The sequence below is a fragment of the Arvicanthis niloticus genome, chromosome 21 (genome assembly GCF_011762505.2).
Source record: "Arvicanthis niloticus isolate mArvNil1 chromosome 21, mArvNil1.pat.X, whole genome shotgun sequence".
Classification (NCBI taxonomy): Eukaryota; Metazoa; Chordata; class Mammalia; order Rodentia; family Muridae; genus Arvicanthis; species Arvicanthis niloticus.
This window is the reverse complement of record NC_047678.1, coordinates 8,059,770-8,082,265: the sequence shown is the minus strand read 5'-3', so window position 1 is coordinate 8,082,265 and position 22,496 is coordinate 8,059,770. Positions and strand designations below refer to the sequence as shown.

General features: G+C 39.9%; 1 protein-coding gene across 2 annotated transcripts in view; it reads left to right on the top strand.

The window, feature by feature from the left end:
- Ube3d (ubiquitin protein ligase E3D) overlaps positions 1-22,496 on the top strand; it is a 135,822-nt gene that overhangs the window by 30,866 nt on the left and 82,460 nt on the right. The window contains exons 7-8 of one of the 2 annotated variants that reach the window (XM_034484093.2): positions 306-414; positions 2,567-2,730. The exons of the other annotated variant lie outside the window; for it this stretch is intronic. Of the exons in view, the coding sequence (XP_034339984.1) occupies positions 306-414; positions 2,567-2,730 (273 nt within the window). The remainder of the gene's footprint in view (positions 1-305; positions 415-2,566; positions 2,731-22,496) is intronic. 2 annotated transcript variants of the gene reach the window in all.

Genomic DNA, 22,496 nt, shown 5'->3' with positions numbered 1-22,496 from the left:
TACCAGGAGTTTGTCTCCCAGGTGATTCTACATCCTGTCAAGCTCTTGGTCAATATTAATTATCACAGGGGAATAGTTAATGTATGGGATGGAAAATATATTAATGATAGCAGGATGAATTTTAAGGAGACTGGTATAGACACAAATACATTCTAATATTGCAAAATGCACATTACGGAAGACTTTAAGGGAATGGATGGTGGTTAGAAACGCTAGTGCCCTGTAGGCGCCTGTGAGTCCTTCTGCCTTATCTTGTTAGAATCATGGGATTGTCACATGGTGATGATTGCTTTCTGTTGCAACAGGTCTCAGTTTGTTCAGAGTGTTGTTGCCCAGTGCCTGGTAGAACTCTCCTCTGCTAGAAGCACTTTCAGATTCACGATTCAAGGTCAGGATGGCAAAGTGTACATCTTGGTAAGGAAGCATTGTCACCCATTTTATGGCCTTATAATCCAGAGTCCCAGAAATTTTATTAGTTTTCATCATTCCATTTTCTTACCTTTCAAGTCTGGAAACTGGAAGATGACCATAGAACTTTTTTAATATCAGTTAACCCGGGAATCAAGCTCACTTCATTTAGTACCACATGACCAGGTGCACTGCATCTAGGTTCTGGGGGTGCAGTCAGAAAGAAAACCCAGTTTTTGTTCTTTAGAAGCTCATACTAAAAGTGATGCTCTTTTTCTCTTGATAACGACTCTTCTGGAGGTGTCACATCTCTGCAGCATTCTCGTATCTCTTTATTTCCTACTCTCAGCATTAAAATGTTCTCTTACTCCTGTTTCAGACTGCCTCTGACAGCTTGGTATTTGAGAAATAGTAGCAGGTTTGGAAGAAGATGCAGGCTTTGGTGCATCTACACTCTCCACGTCCTGCAGGCCCCAGAGTCATCCCACCTGTGTTTAGAATGATGCTCTGCACAAGTAAATTTGGCCCAGTTATTTGGAAACCCAAACAGCTCAGACCATACCTTTTTCTGCATCTCTTTTCTTCAACTAGTTAACCCCTACAGAGTGCTTCTTATGGGAAGCACTTTACTAGGTGTTCAAGGTTGAACCACAATGTCTTTAGGATACTCACAGAGTAATAGGAAATGGATACTTGTATCATAGTTTGAAATTACCGTGTGTTTTCTCTGTGTGTGCATGCATGTGTGAGCACACATGTAGTTGGAGGCCAGAGGGTCTATAACCTCTCACCAAGCCTGAAGCTCAGCCATTTCAGTTAAGTGGCCAGAGAGCCCCAGGAACTCACCTGTCTCTGCCCCCTAGGGCAGAGGTTACAGTTACATGCTGTCAGCCCCAGATTTTCACATGGGCTCTGGAGATCAAACTTGGGTGCTCATTCTTGCATATCAAACACTTTATGGCTTGACCCATGTTACTAGCCTTAGTTTTCTTGTACTGAATGATTTTTTTTCTAGGTGAAAATCATTCTTCAGGTTTTTTTTTTTTTTTTTTTTTTTTTTTTTTTTTTTTTTTTTTACATTGAAGTTCTGTTTTTTTTACTTTGCTAGGATATAGTTTTGAAATATGCTCAGGCAATTTGATGAACCTAAAGTGCTTTTCCCCCATCCTGTCCACTTCCCAAGCCTGATTCTGTCATGTTTTCCGAAGGCCATCATTGTAACAGTCTTATATAGATGTACATAAAACATGTATTTTTTCTGTCCATATACAACCATTTCTAAGAATTCTCACAGGTGTTTATTAGTGACAAAAACAAAGTGGTGTTACATGGTTAGCCTTTCAGTAAGAGTCTCATGTAACAGGGAGGATTGCTTCTTGTTGTTTAAATGTAGGTTGGATTCTATTCTTTAATGACTACAATTCTACTGTATGGCCACTGAAGACAGTGCTACAAAAAAATAATCACTGCGCATGAATTTTTTACTTCTCTAGAAGAGGACTTTCTAGCTTAATACGGTATTAACATAGGCACATTTTAAATTCAGATGTCTACCACCCTACATAAAAGTTGTAATCACTTGTCTTTTCTAGGGGACATTCTTGTGGCCCACACATCTATCCCATTGACCAGGCTGGTTCATCCATTCCCAGCTGCTGACTGTTGAATGCCTATGGCTTACAGTTCTCCCTTCTGCAGAGACTTGTCCCTGTATGGCAGGCCTTGCCTTGCTCTGGAAGCTCTACTACTGTTAGTGCTTTGCTCTGTCTGTTAAGTGCCCTGGAAACACATCAATTTACTGTCCTCTGCATTAGCACATAGACATTTTTATTGTTCTCTTTCTGTTCTTTGCCTGTCTTCGCTTAATTGTTTGACCCCTCACTGATGTCTGGGAGCTCCAAATATTTCAGATTAATTATAGCATTATCATTTATATAGATGCAGTTTTCCTAATCAGTTTAAAAAATGTTTTATATGGTTGTTCTCCCAAATGCTGCATAAAGTAAAATAGAAATAAAGTCTAAAAGTGATCCTAACTTATACATTATTTGCCTAATTATGTTTTTCTGTTACTTCCGGTGGCTTTTTGAGGTGGTAACACACAATATAGATGGAATAGCAATATTCTCCTCTGTGGACTTCTCTTCCCATCCTTTAGCTCTGGATTTTGAACTCAGACAGTTTGGTGATCGAACCTCTGAGAAGTTCCGATTGTAGCAATAAGTTCCCACTGTTGGAAGATTTCTCGGAAGCTGGCTCTAGCTCTGCCTGGAATGCCATCAAAGTCCTCTACCAGCCCTGTATCAAAAGCAAAAATCAAGAGTAAGTTGCGTTTTTGGTTTTGTGTTCCACATTGCGTTTCAGCTATGCTCACCATGTGGGTACCAGGAAATCAATGAGTTAAATGCTACTTGACGATGCTGGGAGCCACATTGATAAATATTATGCTTGGTAAGTAGATCGAGTTATTACAGATGATTCCCACCAATATGCAGAGAACTTGCTTTTCCTGTAAATAATCAGCCTTTTTATTATAATCTCAGCTGTCGGTACATATGGCTACAGTCTAAGTCAGGCTTCAACCAACTGTGAGCTCCGCCTGAAGCTCTTCCCAGGCTCTCAGGATACAGCAGCAATCGAAGAATCCATGTCTTGCATCTGCCTCTGTAACATGATGAAGCAGACAAGAAACAAAACAGTATAAATAATAAAAGATTTGTATGACTTCTGTGCATGCCTGAGCATGTAGCTCACTTAAGGCCAAAGCAGCTTTGTGGAGTAGACGCTATTCTGACCACAGTTTTACAGATCAGAACTCCAGGATGTAGTAGATAAAGGAGAGACAAATGGGAGTGAATGGGATAAACAGCAAGTTGTAGGTCTGTACTGAAAAGCAAGAAGGCTCTTCAGGTTAGATGGTGGTAAACAGAAACAGAGAAAGTAAGCGCAAGGCTACGTCTGATGAGAACAGTCCACAAAGCAGGAGACATCAGGTATTCTAGTTGGACAGTTGGAAGTTTATCCTTGTTCTCGCCTCTGATGAGCTTGATCAAATGCGTGCTAGGAACAGAAAGACCTCAGCCTTTTTTCTTTTTCTTCTGGGTAGAAATAAGACAGTTTTGAGAATTAGTGCTATATTTTAATTGTGCGAGCACAAATCAGATAAGATTCAAATGAACTGAAAGTTGAGTGTGTATAAACTGTGAAAGTTATCTTCCTCTCCACGAGTAAAAGCAGTGCTGTGTACTCAGTCCCTGTCTGTAGTCATTTTGCGTGGACATGATTTGGATGATACACTTAACATGAATAAAACCCTTTCACAGGAAGCTCTTCCCTGTCAGATGGTAATGGATGAAAGCATTGCTTCTCGTGGATGGATGTTTGCATTCTTGCTTTTGCTGTTATAATTAATGTAGAACTCTACAGTATTGCGTGGTTGTTTTCCGGTTATGTGTACTTTGTTTTAATAAGAAGGGTTTAAAGAAGTGCAATTGTTGACTCAAGATTGCACTTAACAGTTAACAGTTTTTGATGGATAATCAAATTCTTTTGTGGAATGAAACTCTAAACTTATATTCTGACCTGGATGTTTCTGCCTTGCCCATTTCCCTAGTTTTATCAGGACTGACATTTAGTTTTTTGCCCACATGACACCATCTAAACCATAAAGGGTCAATAGATTGTCCTTATGTTACTATTCAGGCATGTTCAAGAACGTGCTTCTGTGTTTTATGCCTTGAGACTTCGAACAGCTTTTGGCTGCTCATTGGTTATGTTCTCTGTTGATGTGAGCATGTACCATTATATATTTAGATTTATATAGTCACTCATTAAAATCCCTTTTATTTGTATTTTTTACTTATTTGAAATATAGACTTGAGAAAGCTGTTTTAAATCTTCTGCAGAATAATTATAGAAATCATGGCTTTTCTCTTCACAAGTGTTTGAGGGTTTGATTAGAATCGCAATTCTAAGATTGAGCGCTGTGGTAGCCAGGACTACTTCTGTCCTGCCCACCTTGTTTGGGAAAGACTCAAAGCAGTATTTATACAGTGAAGCATATATCCCTTTGCTTGGTGATTACAATTCCTCGACTGGTGACTGTACATTGTTTGTACCATAGACCAGTTGCTGTTTTTTGCTTGTTTGTCTTGGACAGGGTCTATCAAAACCAAAGCTGACTTGGAACTCACATTCTTACTTTTACCTCCTGAATTCGGCAATTACAAGCATGCACTACCATGCCCAACTCATTTTTCTTTTGATAAGTTTCAAATATTAAAGAATGACTCAGTTCCATTGATAAATTATATATTTATTATATGAAGCATTTTTAAACTGTCTTTCTTGTGGAACACTACCAGAATTTAGTGAACTTGCCCTGTTACTGTACTCATTCTTAGTTTTAAATCTTTGTGTGTGTGTGTGTGTGTGTGTGTGTGTGTGTGTGTGTGTGTGAGAGAGAGAGAGAGAGAGAGGGGGGTGGGGTGGGGGTGGAGGAGAGCATGCCTTGGCACATTCGCAGAAGTTAAGAGAATAGTCTTGGGTATCTAGTTTCACCACTTTAACCCTTGTTTTGAGGCGGGGTCTCTGGTTGTTTTGCCACTGTATATGCCAGACCAGCTGGCCATTGAGCTTCTTGTAGTCTGTTAATCCTTCTCTCGTCTTGCAACAGGAGCACTGAGATTGTAGATGCACACTGTCATGTCCAGTGCTTTCTGGATTTGGGGACCTGAACTCAGATCTGCACACTTGAGGAGCAGGACTTTACCTACCAAGTCATTCCCTAGCCCCATTTCACTCATTCTTAACAAATGCTTGGAGCATTAAAAAAAAAAAAAAAAAAAAAAAAAAAAAAAAAAAAATCACTAACTATTGTCAGTTGAGTTTTTCTGTCTTTGGTTAGAAAGGAAAAAAACTGCTTCCAGATGCTTGGGGTGAGAGTTCATGTCTAATAAACGACTTTGATTCATTACTTTATCTCTTGTATGATCCACTTTTTATTGTGCCTTTTCCCCCTGTTGACCGTGTTTCCCTGAAGGCTGTGAGTCATCTAATTTTTGTCCTTTGAGGACATTAGTGCCTTTCTTTGTGGGGCATAACTGTGCAAACTGTAGACTCTGGCATATTCATGACACATGGGGTGGTACATTAACTATTTTAGTCCCATTGGCTAGAGGTTTTTTCTAGTGAAAGTGTGGATGGCAGATGGTAGTCTAAAAGAGGAAACCAGCAAATGCAACTATGGCTTTATTTCCTTGAGCACTCATAAAAAGAAAAAAAGCTGTCATGTAATATATTTTTAGAATGTTCATTCTTTCTAGCAACATCGCTCATCATTTTGAAGAATGTTTTTTTTTCGTGCCTTCCCTCCTTGCTCCAACCAGCATTTTCATAGGAGGGTGAGCACCAATTTTTTTGATTGTTAATTTATTTTGTTTTGTTCCTACTTGCCCATGTTTTATACTGGCAAAATAATGTATTTCATGCTTTATGTTATTTAGTTTGCATATCAGAGCTTGGATCCAATGTACTATTTAATTTAACTTTGGACATAACTTCTATAGTTTGATTCTACCATTTTGTCAAACCACCCACTGCTTCAGATTCACTAGTCTAGGGGTAATTTTGCCTACAGGAAATATTTGGCAATGTCTGGAGACAGGCTTGGTTTTTACAACTTGATGGAGTGTGGCATCTATTAAGTTGTTAAGGAGTTATCTTAGACACCCTGGAATATTGGGGAGCACCACCTGCATTACAAAGAATTTTCTGGTTTCAAACATTAATATGCCAAAGATGTTACCCTGCTTGGAAATGTCTCTTGAAATCTGGCTACTTCTGCCTTCTCCTTTTGTGTGTGATAACCTGCAGTTTTCTTGAAACCAGAAATGCAATCAATTCTATTATTTAATCAAAATCTTTGTAATACCACAAGCTAATTTTGTTAAACAGAGTAAATGGTGAAATACAACCAAGTTTTTGTTGTTGTTATTCTGCTCCTTTTTCTGTAAGGGAAATGGTCCTTATAGTAACATGCCCGGAAATAACGACGATTTCAGGGCCCTTTGGTTGTTTTGGCTTTGAGCATCCTCTATATTGTTTCCCAGAGAAGTCTTAGCAGCTTCTTATTTGCTTGTCAGTTGATTTTCTTTATTTCTCTCCTTTTGGTTTAGTTAGCCAACCTAAAGAATATGAAGAGAGACCTTGTTGCAACTTTGATGAGCATTATTTGATGATAGTGCTTACCCAAGTCTCCATGCTGCTCCTGTGATAAAACCATGACCAAAAGGCAACCTGGGGAAGAAAGGGTTTATTTCAGCTTACAAGTAGTAATCCCTCATCCAGGGAAGCTGAAGGTAGGAACCTAGAGGCAGGTACTGAAGGAGAGACCTTGAAGGAATACGCTTGTTGGCTTGCTCCTCAAGGTTTGCTCAGTCTGCTTTCTTATACAACCCAAGACCTAGGCTGGTATCACCCACAGTCAGCTGGTCTCTCCCATATAAATCGTTAATCAAGAATATGCCCCTGTAGACTTGTCCACAGGCCAATCTGGTTGGGGCATTTTTGCAATTGAGGTAACACTTTCCTAGTTTGTGTTGAGTTGACAAAACCTTGCCAGCATAGTAACACTGAGCATCAGGTCATATACTTTGGCCACTTGTATGTCATCATCAGAAAAGCATGTGTTCAACGCCATGTTCTATTTTTTCACTGAGTTGTTGGGTATTTTGGTTGAGTTGAAGCTGTTCTTTGAGTGTTCTGGCTTAGTCTATTCTTGGGTTTATAACTTTTGTTTTCTCTCCCATTCTTTAGTAGCCCATTCACTCTGTTAATTATGTCTTTTGATGAACAAAAAGTTTAAATTTGGACAAGTCCTGTTCATCTATTTTGCCTTCATGTTGATGCCTACGTTGGTAGTGTCCTGTGAGCAAAGTTACACTCAACTGTGCTTCTTATTCATTGTGTTCCCTGAGATGGGGAAGACCAGAAGCACTGCCTCAAATACTTTGGAGATGGGATGGCTGGTTTGTGCTTAGTTTAGAGAAATGTACTCTTTTGACTGATAAGAAAGATAGAGCAAACAGTGTTAATTTATGACCATTTTATATCTAGCGGAATACTCCAAGGCCTATTGTCCAATAATTATATATCCCCATAAGCCATTTGTGTGAGGTGATTTGAATGCTGTGTGAATAAAATGCTGTGGATGCTTGGGGTCCTGAAGAGAGCTGTATGAAACCATCTCCAGGAAGTGTCCACTTCCACTCTCATGTAGAAACTATAAGGACATTGCTGCTACATCTCAGGAGACATTGACCTTGTAGAGCAGAGCAAACTCAAGCATTGGTCGTGAACACCTTCCTCTTAATTTCACATAGGAGGAAACTGGGGACCAGAAATAAGTTCAGCTTGTCACTGACAGCCAAGATTAGGGCTCCAAACCAAGCACTTCTCCCTTGCACCACATCTTCTCTCACTATGGAATTTTTGGAGATGTGAAAAAGGCCTATAAATGTATATTTCATTTGAGCAAAGCTCCTCTTGTCTTAGAAGGCTGATGTCAGCACTCTTTTGCTCCCCAAATGTGCCACGTGCTATCCTCTATCCTGTGCACATTTGTGTGTTCTAACGTGTTTCACTCGTATCAGCAACTTCTGGGTTAAATGTGCATAGTTGTTGTTTCAGATCAGACCTTAGTGATACCAAATACAGATTATTGTTATTATTATTGTTGGAAGTCCAGTGTCTTTAATTCTTAGAACAGAAACCATCTGATGGAGTTCATCTAACAGTTCAGTGAAGTGGCTGGGCACCAATTGAATACAGACCTTCCTTACAAGCACTTCCACACAGTTGTCTGCTCCCCGTGTATTTTTACCCAAATTTCCAGGTATAGAGGCAATTCCTTATTATTAAAGACATCCATCACATATTTCATTTGTGATTAGGAAAATCCCTTCTTAGACTGTGCATGTACAATAGCCTAAACTACAGCTTATTTCATTTGGAATTCCGACATTATTGGGGAATAATGTGAAATCACTAAGGAACAGACCAGGCATAAGACCATGGCATGGAAGAGAAGTGGGCGTTACCTCTATTGATTCTTGATTTCTTATGAAAGGTAGGCTGTGGGAACAGCTGAGTCACAAGCTGTGTGTAAAAGGAAGGAGGGCAGTGTGTAGGTGAGATTGTCCTTTTATTGTTTGCCGTCCACCCACCAAGGATAAATGCAGACAGCAAAGTGCTGGGCTCATTGGGCTTTGTGATGGTTTGTATATGTTTGGCCTAGGGAGTGGCCTGGGCTACCTCCTGTTTGGAGGTGTGGCCTTGTTGGAGTAGGTGTGACCTTGTTGGAGTAGGTGTGACCTTGTTGGAGTAGCTGTGTCACTGTGGGTATGGGCCTCTTCCTTGCTGCCTGGAAGTCAGTATTCTGCTAGCAGCCTTTAGATGGAGATGTAGAACTCTCAGCTCCTCTTGCACCATGCCTGCCTGGATGCTGCCATGTTCCTGCCTTGATAATGGACTAAACCTCTGAAACTGTAAGCCAGTCCCAATTAAATGTTGTCCTTATAAGTTGCCTTGGTCATGGTATCTGTTCACAGCAATAAAACCCTAACTAAGACAGGCTTATTGTTTCGTTGGCTCATCCAGGGTAGTGTGTTACTAACAAACGTTAGGAGTTGGATAGGGACTGCTGCTCCTAATCACTGACTGAAATAAATCTCAGTTTAAGCTGGGGCTTAGGAGAAAGCTTTTAATTAGATGTCTGCAGTTCCCCAATTATTATTTTTGAAAACACTACAGATTGTTGATGGAAAGCGGTCTCTTTTGGAAATATCTTAAGTTCCAGTCCCTTAATGGAGTTTGGGCAGTCACTCAGATGTATGCTTCCAGTTAAATTGTCTTCATTTTCCATGAGTTTTGAAATCCTGTTTGGTAAAGAGATGTATGATGTAAAGCCATAAGGAAAGAGTGAAGAACACATTCGGCCTGCGCAATTTTGATTTGACTTTGTCATGTAAACTAGCTAGAATGTCCCTGGCTAGTGATTAATTCATCTTGGACATTAGGGCTGAATAGCTGAGCTGTGGTATCGCTGTCCAGAGCACTTAGGGATTATGTTTCCATTCCGACTACTACAGGCGCCCTCCAAGTGCAGGCAGCTCTGTTGAAGCCCCAATAAGTTGGATGTTTTTTTGTTGGCATTCCCCTTATTAATCCTGGTTGATGTTGTAATTTTTCTTCTGAGAGCAAGTGCCCCTTTTAGGGACCACAGTGGTGCTTCAGGTGCAAAGCCTCTGATGGACACGTTCTGTAGCTCTCTACATAGTCCCAGCCAGATCCTAACCTGTTGGAAAAATATTGTCTTCCCAGCTATAAACCAACCAGTCATCTCTAATTCCTCAGGCGACTTTCTAGAGAAATAATGCCAGAGTTATAGGAACAGACCCATGCCCATCGCCACTGCTTTCCTGCTGTGTAACCACAGTAAATAGGTTGTTTGCTCTCCTGACAGCTGAGTGCATAGCCCAGAAATAAATATGAAGATAGTATGTTTTCTGTTACTGTTTGTCAACATAAAGAGTGTAGGGCCGTAATATTATTTCTCTCTGTGTGTGCGTGTGTGTGTGTGTGTGTGTGTGTGTGTGTGTGAGCAGATGTTGTCAGGTGTCTTCCCCAATTACCTTCTACCTTGCTGTTTTTTGAGATAATGTCTCTCACTGAACTTAGAGCTTCCCGATTGGCTAGATGGCTGTCCAACAAGGCCTAGATAACTTCCTGTCTCTCCCCTACTCCCTCACTTATAGTTCTAGGATTGCAAATGTGTTGTACTTCATGTGGCTATGGCTGCTGAGGTTTTGAACTCAGTTCCTCAGGCTTGTGAAAGGCCCTTGACCAACTGAGCCATCTCTCTAGATAACTACACTATAATACTCTTTTGCAACTTATTTTTCCATACAGTATTATGTCTTCTCAGTACATGTAATTGTATTTTTTAAAACTGATGTATTAAAATCCATAATATAGATATTTTGTGATTTGGATATCTTATTTAAACTTTTTCTTGGTTATTAAATGTTCTGCAGTAAAAACCTTTGTACATGCCTCTTTTCACACTTCTGAAAGTCTTTCTCTAAAGTGAATGGAGGGGCTAGAGGGACAGATAGCTCTATGGTTAAGAGCAATGTCTACTCTTCTAGAGAACTGAGTTTGGTTCCTCGCACCCAGATGGTGGCTCACAACTATCTATAACTCTTGTTCCAGGGGATTTGATGTCCTCTTCTGTCCTTCATGCACATGGTGCAGAAACATCTATATGAGCAAAAATGCATCCATATCAAATAGTAAACATTGAGAAAAAGGAGAGGCTATTCCTGGATCATATTGATGTAACAAAGTTGTAAGTAATCTTTTTATGCGACATATGGTAGGGCCAGCTTTCCTACACACTTATCCTCAGGGACTCACCCATAACTTTTGCAATGTGCAAGGCCTGTTCTCCCAGGGACTACAGCTGGCTAATGGTGGGTTCAGCTCTCCAGCACTCATGTCCCCAGGGCCAGATCTCCCATGATGCCCAGATGATGGGTGGGGCCAGTTCTGCACAGCCCTTAGAAATCAACATGTCCCTGGGAGGCAGCCCGGACCAAGGACATCTGCCTGGGCTTTGGTGGCCAAAGGGCAATTAGGAAGCACAGATGACAATTTGTTATGTAGTAGGCTGGCAAGTTACCTTTAAAAGGTTACTCAGACATAGTGGAATTTTCTTAATAGAAGTGTCTCTGGGTTCAAGTAAATTTTCTATGGTCATGGTAGATTTCCAGTCATACTTTTAATTTTAATTTTTAAATACTTATTTCTAATTATGTATGTGAGTATCTGTGTGAGAATGTGTGCATATGAGTAGAAGAGGACATCACATACCCTGGAGCTGAAGTTACAGATGGTTATGAAATGCTAAGCTTGAGTACTAGGACCTGAGTTTGGTTTCTGGGCAAGAATGGTATGTGCTCAACCACTGAGCCATTCCAGTACCCGAACCTTCTTCTTAAATAGGCCTTTTAAAGATGAATATTGTGGTTTTAATTGCCTAATAGTAATTTTTATAGATCAACCTTTTAATATGCATGAGATTTGTGCTGGGCTTTATAATAAACTATATTATTGAATCTCCCCAGCATCTCAGTGGGGACAGTGCTATGTGGAATTTAATGTTCCTGCCCACTGAGGCAGCTGAACTATGGCAGACTTAAGAATTAAGAACAGATCTGCTGAAAATCCTTGCTTCTGCCAGCCACGTATCTTTCTTTGTTTATTTTGTTTCGTATGTCGAGACTGGCTCTTGCCGTGTAGCTCAGGGTGGCTTCAAACTCCTGATTCCCTTGCCTCAGGCTCTCAGGTGCCAGGCTAGGTGAGTGCCACCATGCCACTATGCCCAGCCCCCTAGCTGTCCTTTGTTGGTATTTATAGACTGTCCTGAATTCACTGACGGGGAGGGGAAACAGAATAGTGGTAGACATGAATGTGTATTCACAGCTGGTTTGTTCTCTACAGATGATACCCTCAGCATGCCTGCTCACCTCCGAGCCTGCTCACCTCCGAGCCTGCTCACCTCCGAGCCTGCTCACCTCCGAGCCTCATTTTAACATCCCCTTCCCTCTGTTACCTGTTAGTTACAGACAGCAGAACTAATTGGCTACCCATAAGCCTGTCTTATTTTATTAAGCTGGTGTTATTACCATATCCATGGTCCTATGAACAGCTTGAAACTATCTTGACATTTTTCTTTTTTTCCCATTTGCCTCACCTGCTGGCCTTGTTTGCAAGAGCTTGACTTTCTTTCAACTTCGTTGAATTTTTCCTTTCCCCTTTTTGGGCTTCTTTGGACCAAGTTTTAGTATCTACTCATGTGCCTACCTCACCCCTTTCTAATCATTTTTTAGGCTCTGTATAACCCTTATCTTTTCTTAATTTACCATGTACCTTTAATGTTCTTGATAAAATGATTTAAAACTACTACAATAATACAAAATTCTAGTGGTGTGTATGTGTGCACGAGTGCATGTGCATGATTCATTTTAAATGCCCCGTTTTTAGCAAAATTCTTAACCAAACTACATTCCACGTGGTTATAAATATATTTAAATTATAAATTCATTTTACCTATAACTCAGCAGGTATGCTCTAAGAGAGCACAATAAAACTAGAACATTACTGTCCTAAATGGAAAAGATTGCTATAGGGCGTCATGCAGAAATGGAGTTCTTAAGTTTAATAATGCTATCTGTATGGAGATGGTGGCACTTCAGAGTGTGAGGCAGTTGTTGGATTGATTATCTCACCTGTAGTTGGAGGTGATGGTTAGGGCATTTATTATGATCTGACCTGAGGCATCTGGGGTACTGGGAAATTATTAAAGACTAGTATTTTGCAGTTGGAGGGGGTGTGACGGAGACAGCCTGAATGCAAAGCTATCTTCAAGCCAAGTGGCAGCCTCCAGTTCAGGCTTTAATTTATTCCCTTTTGGGACAGACTTACAATGTTAAGTAATTAACAGTTAATTCTATGATTGTGGGATACTTACAAGCATTTTAAGGCGTTTTATCCCAAGTTCTTTATTTTGTTTGATTTGATGCCTAGGCTGAAGGCATGGTTTCCTCTTGGTGTGAGTAGTTAATGAGTAGTGCTTAGCCTCAGGTTCAGATCAATAGAAAATTCACTTGAGTCCCTGTGTGTACGGTTCACTGGTTAGAGGCTCGGAAGATAAAACACAATTAAGACAGCATTATCTCTGGAGTTTATCTTGGAAATAGATACATACCGTATGCCATGATAGACAAGAAAGGTACTTTTTCGGTCATTTGAGTTAAGAAAAGCTTCACAGAGATGGCAGTGCTTGATGAGAGGCCTGTGAGTGAGAGATTATTGGAGCAGGAAGTTGAAGGTTAGGTAGGTTTGCAAAGGTAAATTGATGGAGGAATTTTAGTATGTATTTCCCAAGATGTATTTCGGATAGTATTAATAATTCCGTGTGAGAGAGAAAGGAAGAAAAAGATGGTAAAAGCAAATAATACTAAGAGTATCTTCATAAAATGTTGTTTAATGTGCAGTAATTGGTATTATTATGATTTTGCTATGCAGTAAATTGTGCCTTTGCTTCCTGGTGTATAAATATACATACTGCTTTAGTTGCCTTCATATTCTAAAATTCAATGTGAATTGGTATGGGGGATCTGTATTATGTAGGGCTTATGAATTTTGTGTGATTGTGGAATTGGTTTTCACGCACATATACACACCCTACCCTACTAGACAGCCAAGTGTCTGGGTTCATTTGTTTATTCATGCATTTAACTAATTCACTGTCTGTTAGGTATACAAGTGTTGCTCTCATAGACCGTGAAGTCTGGAAAAGTGATTAATCTATCTAGAGTTATATAAACTACCATTTACATGGTGGCTATGTGCAAAAGAACCCAGTTGTAGAGGCCGTTCTTGTTAAGGGATACACACAGAAGCAATTGGAGTGGCTTCTAGCACTGAGAGTGAAATGGCATCACTGTTTAGCTTTTTATGTTGAACTCTGCTTAGTGTGCTGAGTTGTAAATAGAAAATCAACTGTCCTATGTGAAACTGCAGCTACTACATCCACTTTCCTGGTACACACTCTTAGTTAGGTGGTATCCACCACAGCACCATGTCCTAGAGGAGAGCAAAGGATGGAATGGAAACTGTGCATCCCCAAACTCCCCTCCACCTCTAGCTCACAGTTCAATTTGAAAACTCAGATTCCCCCTCCCCTCCCCTCCCCTTCCCTCCCCTCTCATCCCCTCCCCTCCCGTCCCCTCCCCTCCCCTTCCGTCCCCTCCCCTCCCCTCCCCTCCCCTTCCGTCCCCTCTCCTCTTTTCCCCTCCTCTTGCTTACCATCTTTTTTCTCTTCTTCTCTTCTTCGCTAAGATACACTTATGTCTGTCCAAGAATGAACTATTATGGACTATATTATAGATTCTCTGCATGTTTATGGACAGGGCAGTTGAAGCAAAGGATAATATTAAATTGTCTTACAGTTGTTTCTTTTCATGTAGAACTTTGTTTTCCATTGATGTATTACGTACTTCTGCATGTGACACCAGTGGGTGCTGATGTGACGTGTATGCGTATATCTTACTCTCTATATTATATTGTTCCTGACACTTCCGCCTCCTGAGGCTGCATACCTGGCAGGTCTGTAGATATGCAGATCCAGAATGAAAAACCTTAAGGGAAAATGCTAAAAGTTGAGAACTCAAGAAACACTCTGGGGAGAAGCAGTTTTTTGTTTTTTTTTTTTTTTTCCCAGCCCATTTGGAAGGCAGATTTTAACTGGTTCAGGATCATTATCCTTACTTTGTTCTTTAGTTTTCAAAAATAGTCCATCTTTTAGTAAAATTTATCCTCCTTCTATCCTTTTACATAAGGTCTTTCTTAGCCAAAATTCGTGAGAGGAGAATCTTAAATGAAGAAGCATGGCTCCGGACTCATTATCTACTCTTCATTTTATAGTTTAACTCATCTGTAGAAGTTAACTAGCCAAAGATTCTAGCTAGATGCTTCCAAAAGTTGTTTGCTGTCTGATTCGCAGAACTGTTATGAAGTGCCACTGATTCTTCCTTAATTTGGTGTATTAATGTGTCGTTGCTGGATACTCAGGAAATAAGCATGCGGCTGGGATCGGTGGCAGACTCCAAACAAATTAGGAATAATCTGGGGGCCAGCTAGATGACTCAGCTGGTAAAGATGTCTGCTCCCAAGGCTGACCACCTGAGTACCATCCCTAGGACCCACATGATAGAAGAAATGACTAGAATCTTGCATGTTGTCTGCTGACTGCTATCCATGTACTGTGGCCATATGAGCACACACATATATATCACATACAAATAAAATAAATATAGTTTAAAAAATTGTAAAAATCATAATTCTATCTTCTCGGTGTCATTCAGTTCCTTGGAGTTGTAGGATAGTTGGAAAAAGATGTTCACATGTTCTCTGATGTGACTTCCTTGAAGAGATGGGGGCTTAATGTCTTTTGCTCTTGAGTATGAGAGGAGTTAGCAACTTTTCACACACAGAACAAAGTCATGTGACAGTGACTTCTGAGAATAGTCGTATATAAAGTCACAATGGGTGACTTGTTCTGTGTCATGGAGTACTTTGTAGCTGATGACATGAAGATAATCCAGTACAGGGGGCCCTGTGGGGAATAGGGCTTCCCACCGATGCTTAGATGAGTTCACCATCTTGGATGTGGCCCCTTTAGCCACATAGAGCTTCCAGATGCATTGAGCCTCTGAAGACATCTTTACTGTAATCTAAGAAGAGATTTAAAAGTAGACTTACCCAACTAAGTTTCTAGATTCCTGCCCCACAGCAACTGTCAGCTGCTTGCAGTGTTAAGCTAGCTTCAGGATACTTGCAATCCAGTAATAGATAATGAATTCAAAAGATGTGGCAGAGACTTAAGGTCCTTTGACATACTGTCCTCATCTTTAGCAAATTTCAGGGAAGCAGTGAACTTTTAAAACTGGGTCGAAATGTATATGTGTACATTTTTTTTTTCTTGGCAACTTTTCATAGCTCTACCAGTTTTGAAAAGAAGCGCTTAGTCTCCAAGTCTCTACAAATTCTATAGGATGTGTTTTATCCAGAAGACATAGAGAATGAGAATTCACTGGGGAAGACAGTTCTTCTATGTAACCAGCACACATGTATGCATTGATGGAGAGTTGAATCTACTTGGGGTTTGTAAAAACAAAAATGAATTTATATAGTCCTACAGGACCATGTGTGCTTGATCGGTTTAGATCAGGGTGGACAAACTACAGCCAACTGGATAGATCCAGGACCTCCCTGTGCCTTTGCAGTTTTACTGAAGCACAGGCATGCAGTCTATACTTATATATCGCCTTACTGCTTTGCCCTCTAACAGTGGACGTGAATATCTGTGACATACATCCCATAAAGAGTAAAATATTCAGCCTGACCCTTTATGGAAAAGTTTGCTAACCTCTATTTCTAAATATTGAGCTGAGGGTGACATGCGTGTGGCATGACATCAGTAGCTAAATTCACCATTCTAGTTGATGGGGAATTGTGCTTCCTGTCATGTAGCTGTCTTTTAGCTCAATAATACACGAACATTCCTTCCCTACGCTCCATAAGACTAATCACCTGGTCTAAAGAAGTGCCTACAGGGAGAGCCTCACAGAGAGAGGAGATCTGTGGAGCTGAGGGCGGGGTTAATGATGGCAGGTCCAGAGGTGAGTACCCTGGAGCCTTGAACTGCCAACTGTGGTTCTTCAGCCACACAGGGTAAAGTAGAAGACGGCTGCTGCTATATGTTGTGAAAGAAAGGAAGTCTTGCTTCCTCTGTGTTCGTCTGGATTATATATATATATATATATATATATATATATATATATATATATATATATATATTTTTTTTTTTTTTTTTTTTCCTGCCTGAAGAATCCTGTAAACCTTGCCTACATTGTTTTGAAATAGATGCTTGAAGGCTGGATTCTAGGCTATTTTCCATTCTAATCTCAGTTTTGAATAGTATTAGGAATCTCAGGTTTCTAAGAGTTACTGATTGATCTTTACAGGCAAAAGTGGAAGTCACTTAGTGTGGAGCTTAATTCTGGTTCTAAAATTCTGATTCCTTTTTTGTTTATGGGTTTTTTGTGTTTTGTTTTTGTTCCTCTATACACATATATAGGTAGATAGACATAATTTTAAAGTAAATCATCGTCACAGTTGGATTTACTCTGAATTCATTACCTTCTGTTCCCTAGGAAAAAATGATGGTACTGGAGTCTGGTGTCCATTGTCACCATTCATGTTTTCATAAATAAGAGGATACATTTGTTGACAGCCATGTGAACTTCTCCTAAATAAGAACACTTGCAATTTTATTAAACTAGCATATGTGTTTTTAAATACTGTGTAAATTATATCCTACTTTTCTTATGACTTCCTTTTCTCACTCAGTACTCTATTTGAAAGGATTTCAGTGCTGAGACATGGATCTGTTACTTGGATTGCTATAAATTCTTTCTGGTTTGGATGGACCATCACCCTTCCTGTGTACCTCACTTGTTCCGACCTGTATTACATATCCTGCACTGTGAAGCATACCTCTTCCTATCTCTCTTGAATTTGCATAACCAGATCTCTCAGTACACCTGCAGTTTGTGATGTAATTCCACATAGCTTCCCAACATCGTAAAGGTTTCCATTCTTCACATATGATCAGCATGTCTTCATTTTGCCAATTTGATATTTCACTTTCATAAATAGTATTTTCTTAATTACTAGTGTGATTGAGAATTGATTGTAACTTATTTTTAAAATTTTCCATTCATGTCATAAGACCACTGTTGGGAAAATCTATACTGGAAAACTACTGGAAAAACAAAACTCCTTTAAAGTTAATTTTAAAATTGCATTTACTTATTTATTCAAGAGGAGGCACATGTGTGAGAACAGCATATAGGAGGACTTAGTTCTCTCATTCCTTCATGTGGTTCTTGGGGATGGAACTCAGGTCACCCGGCTTGGCAGCAAGCACCTTTGCCCTCTGAGCCACCTCACTCACCTCACTAAGTTTGGGGACTTAGTATTAGTCCCCAAACTAATTTTAGCATGGGAAATAAAATGTTGAGAAAGGGAGAACCTCCAGACTGAAATAAAGATGAAGATTTTACCAACTTGCTGTAATATGTGAACTTTATTAGTTATATTCACTTTAGATGAACTGAAGTTAAAATAGTAAAGAGCAAGTGCATGTCTGCTGAGACTGAAGGATTATTGTTAGGTTTTAGGCATAGTAATTGCTCTAGTTTGGTTTGTATTGCTTTTATAAACACTGTGACCAAAGCCAATTAAGTGAGGGAAGGCTTTCATCTTACAGCTTCTAGTCCATCACTGAGAAAAGCCAAGGCAGGAACTTGACCCAGAAACCATGGAGGAGTGCTGGTTTCTGTCCTGTTCTCTGCTTCTGTTCAGCCAGCTTCCCTATATAGCCTAAGCCTACCTGTCAACAGGTGGTTCTGCATATAGTAGATTAGGCCCTCCTCCATCAATAATGCCCCACAGGCATATCCATGGTGCAGTCTGATGTAGGCAGGTCCTCAGTGGAGGGTCCCTCTCTCCACATGTATGAAATTGACAACAGACAGTCATACTATATGATATTTTCAAATGTTTTTCTTTTTAAAAATATATATAGTTCATTGTTTACATAGTGCTACATTTTGCATGACTGTGTCCCCCAGTGGTCTGTGTGTCCCAGAGTGGCACTATTAAGAGATTAGTGGATCCTTTTGTAAGTGAGGTCTAGTGAGGGGTCTTCGGGATACTTTCAGGGCACTCCAGGGCTCCGGTATCTCCTTTGGCTTCCTGGTTCACTATGTAAGTGCTTTGCTTGCCTAGGCACGCTTGTTCGAGGCCGAAAGCCATGAAGGTTCTAGAACCTTCAGAACCATGAGCCAACGTAAACCTTTTCTCTTTAATGAATTAGTGAACGAATTTGTTAGTGATAGATAAAAGGGAATGAGTTTAGGGTAAGTTGGGTAATAGATATGATAGTATTTGTGTAATGTGCTTTAAAAAATCTTAGGTGTGGGAGTGTTAGGAGAGGCATATAGCTGAAAGATTAGCCCGGGAACAATATTGCTAACAATTATTGCTGGGTTATAATGGGGATGTCTATTATACAAGTTTTGTATGTGCTTAAAATTTGTATGTGCTTAAAATTTTTGATAATATATTTTTGATAACTTAGTTAAATGATTTTTTTTTTAAAGAAACAGCCTGTTTCAGTATAGATACTGAAATATACTGAAATATTTATTAGTGTGTCCTCTGTCCTTCAAACCATCCAATGCCAGAAGTCCTCACCTCCACGGGGGAACGTGGTTATTATCTCATTGGCACCCTAAGAGGTGGCTTGGTTTCAGCCTCAGTGTTCAGTTCTTTAACTGGATATAGAATATGCACAATGTTTTTGAAAGGTGCAGAATATTTGCATATGAATGATTTTTGGTAATAACAACGTTCCTTTTGTGCTTTCTTCCTGTGCTGTTTGATATTCAAAACCAAAACCAAAACCAAAATGCTCTGAAGCTCAAAGGGCAAATACTAATAGCCCTGTAGTTATTTTCCTGTTGTGATAAAATTCCCTGGCCAAAGCAGTTTAAGGGCGGAAGGTTTATTTGTGTTCACAGTTCGAGGGAACATTCAGTCATGACAGGAGGAGCTTCAGGCAGCTGGTCACATTGTGTGCAGTTTGGAAGCAGAGAGTGATTTCTGCCACTGCTCATTTTCTTTGTATTTAGTCTAGGAAATAAATCAGGTGTACTGAGTATGAGGATCTGTCCACCTCAGTGAAATTATTCAAGATAACCTTACAGGAGTACCCAGAGGCTTGTCTCTTTGGTGAGTCTAGAACTTGTCGAGCTAATGATAAATAATAACCACCACTCTCACTGTACAGCTGGGAGGTTGAGCTCTCAAAGTGTATTGAAAAATGCTCGAGAGTGAGGGGACTGGAGTCGTCTTCTGGGAGGCAGTGTACTGTCACGTAGCCTCTTGGATTTCAGGTATAAAAGTCAAGCCAATAAGATCTTATTTCACAGTGTTATTACTAAGATTAAATGAGCCGATACATGTGAAGGAGTGGATAGCGTAAATGGTACTGTGTAAAATTTCATGATTCATCACTGGGTCCTGGTTAGCTTCTTTTAGTAGAAATAAATAGTCCAAGTTAAAGTTAAAACAAAACAAAACAAAACAAAACAAAATAAAACAAAAACATGACCAAGGAGAAAGAATCACTGGACTCAATATTGGGGAAAATGGGAAATGGTTAGTGCAGAGAAAATCAGGGCAGGGCGTTAATATCAGCTTCTAAAGGGCTCTGGTTTTGAAGACTAAACTGTTCTGTGTATAGAGAACTTCCTCACAGAAGCAAAGACCAGATAGCTGCATATTGGGAGTACTACCAAGAGGACAGAACGCCAGTTTCTACTCTGAGTCTATCTATCCTTGAGTTCTTGTACATTTCCAGGGCTAGCTAGACAGTAGCAGTTAGTTGGACAAAGCTCGAACGAACACTGCTCCTGGCGTGATGGAGCAATAATGACAGAAGTTGACCCAAAAATAGCTTAGTTACTTACTAATTACTAAGTATATTATGATGTTTGCTAGGAAGTGAGGCAGTCTTCAAATGTTATCCCAAGCCTTCAGGTGTTTGAATATAAGATTCTGTTTGTGACTATCCTGTCACCTTTGAATATATACTGTCAGTCTAGATCCTCCCACATCAGTAACTACCTATGTTCATTCTCCCTGATTTAATTTCCAATCCTGGGGGGGGAACTTCCCTGTGTAGAATTTAATTCTTTAGGGTACAGTCAAAATGTGTTGAAATGACCTCCTACATAAAAGAAAGCAGAAATGAATCACCTGGTACAAAATACATTTTTGTATCCTGGGCTCTGAGAATAGAGTGTGATTAGGTTATTGGTGTATCAGAACCTTAATGCTGTTTAAACACCCCAGTGGGTGCGTTGTGTGTACTTTGTGTATTTAAAATTGAGATTTCTGTTTGAACACTGTCTTTCTCTGGGTGTTCTTCATGGTGATTTATCATAATAGACTGCTTTAAATCATTTGAAATCGCAAGACATATGAATTTTAACAATAACTTCCCCAAGGCTAGAGAAGTCAGCAGGAGCACAAACTGCTAGGTAGACATTTTTTTTCCAAATTCATATGCAAGTGTAAAACTTTTACGAGGCTGTTTTAATAAGGCCCTTTGGGACTTAGGGTTATTTATCTGAGCTCTTATTAAAAATGAAAACTTTTCTATGTTTAGCTCCATAAAGCAAAACTGATCCTAACAGTATTGTGAGCTGGAAGAAAGCAGTTTTCTACAGACTGACTGCAAGAGAAAGTTTAGGCAACTCTGAGCTAGTGTCTTCAGTGCCAATATTATGATAATAGGGTGGTGACAGCAGGGCTTCATTTCAAAGTCTGCTTTAATTAACAAAATCGAGCCCTATTGTATTTGTAATTAGGGTTTGACTTGAGTTATTCAATGACTTCCAGCCCTGGATCTGAGCTCTCTAGATCCCCCTGTCAGAGTCCATTCACCCTAGGACTCTGTTGCTAGTTCAAGGTCTGTGAGCCCCTTTCATTTATGGTCTTCACGCTGAGACTGCACAGGCAAGTGGCTGTTTCTGAGATTAATATGCAGAATCTCTGGTCATGATGCAGCTGAAGAGCTGGGGCTACTGCAGGAAGAATTTTGTGCTCTTGAAACATGTTCAGTTTGATGAGTCTGGGTCTTGCAGTAAATCTATTTTTAGACAGACTCGGGAGCTAAGGTTATAAATTATCTGTAGCTCAGTAGCGTTGTATAGAGGGGAGACCTTTCAGAGGAGAGGGCACATTAGAAAGTCAGGATCAAGATCAATTGCAGACTCAACGAGCTTTATCTAGGTCAGTTTAGCTTGGTTCTGTCCAGTGAGTTGGCAGGGGTGAGAAGGCAGATGGATAAATAGAAAGAATGGATAAAACAGACTGTGTGCATATGGCTTAGTGGAGTGTACATACTTAGAAGGCACGAGAGCCTAATGTGTGCACACAAACACACACAAACCATAGGAAGGTTGGGTCAAGAGATGGACATCCAGGAGAAGTTAAATAATCTTACTGATTATTTAGGTGTTGGGAAAAGTTTCTATGTTGCTGAGTAAAGACAGATAATTGGATGGCGCATTTGGAAAACTGTATATAGTGATTCAGAATGAAAGCCATATACCACAGAGCATTTGAGCTGGTTCTTAAACATTGTACCTGTCTTAGGTTTACTATTAACGTGGTGAAATGCCATGATCAACCTGTCTTAGGTTTACTATTACTGTGGTGAAATGCCATGGTCAAAGCAACTTGGGGAGGAATGGGTTGATTTGGCTTATACTTCCATATCACTGTTGATCACTGAAGGAAGTCAGGACAGGAACTCCAACAAGGCA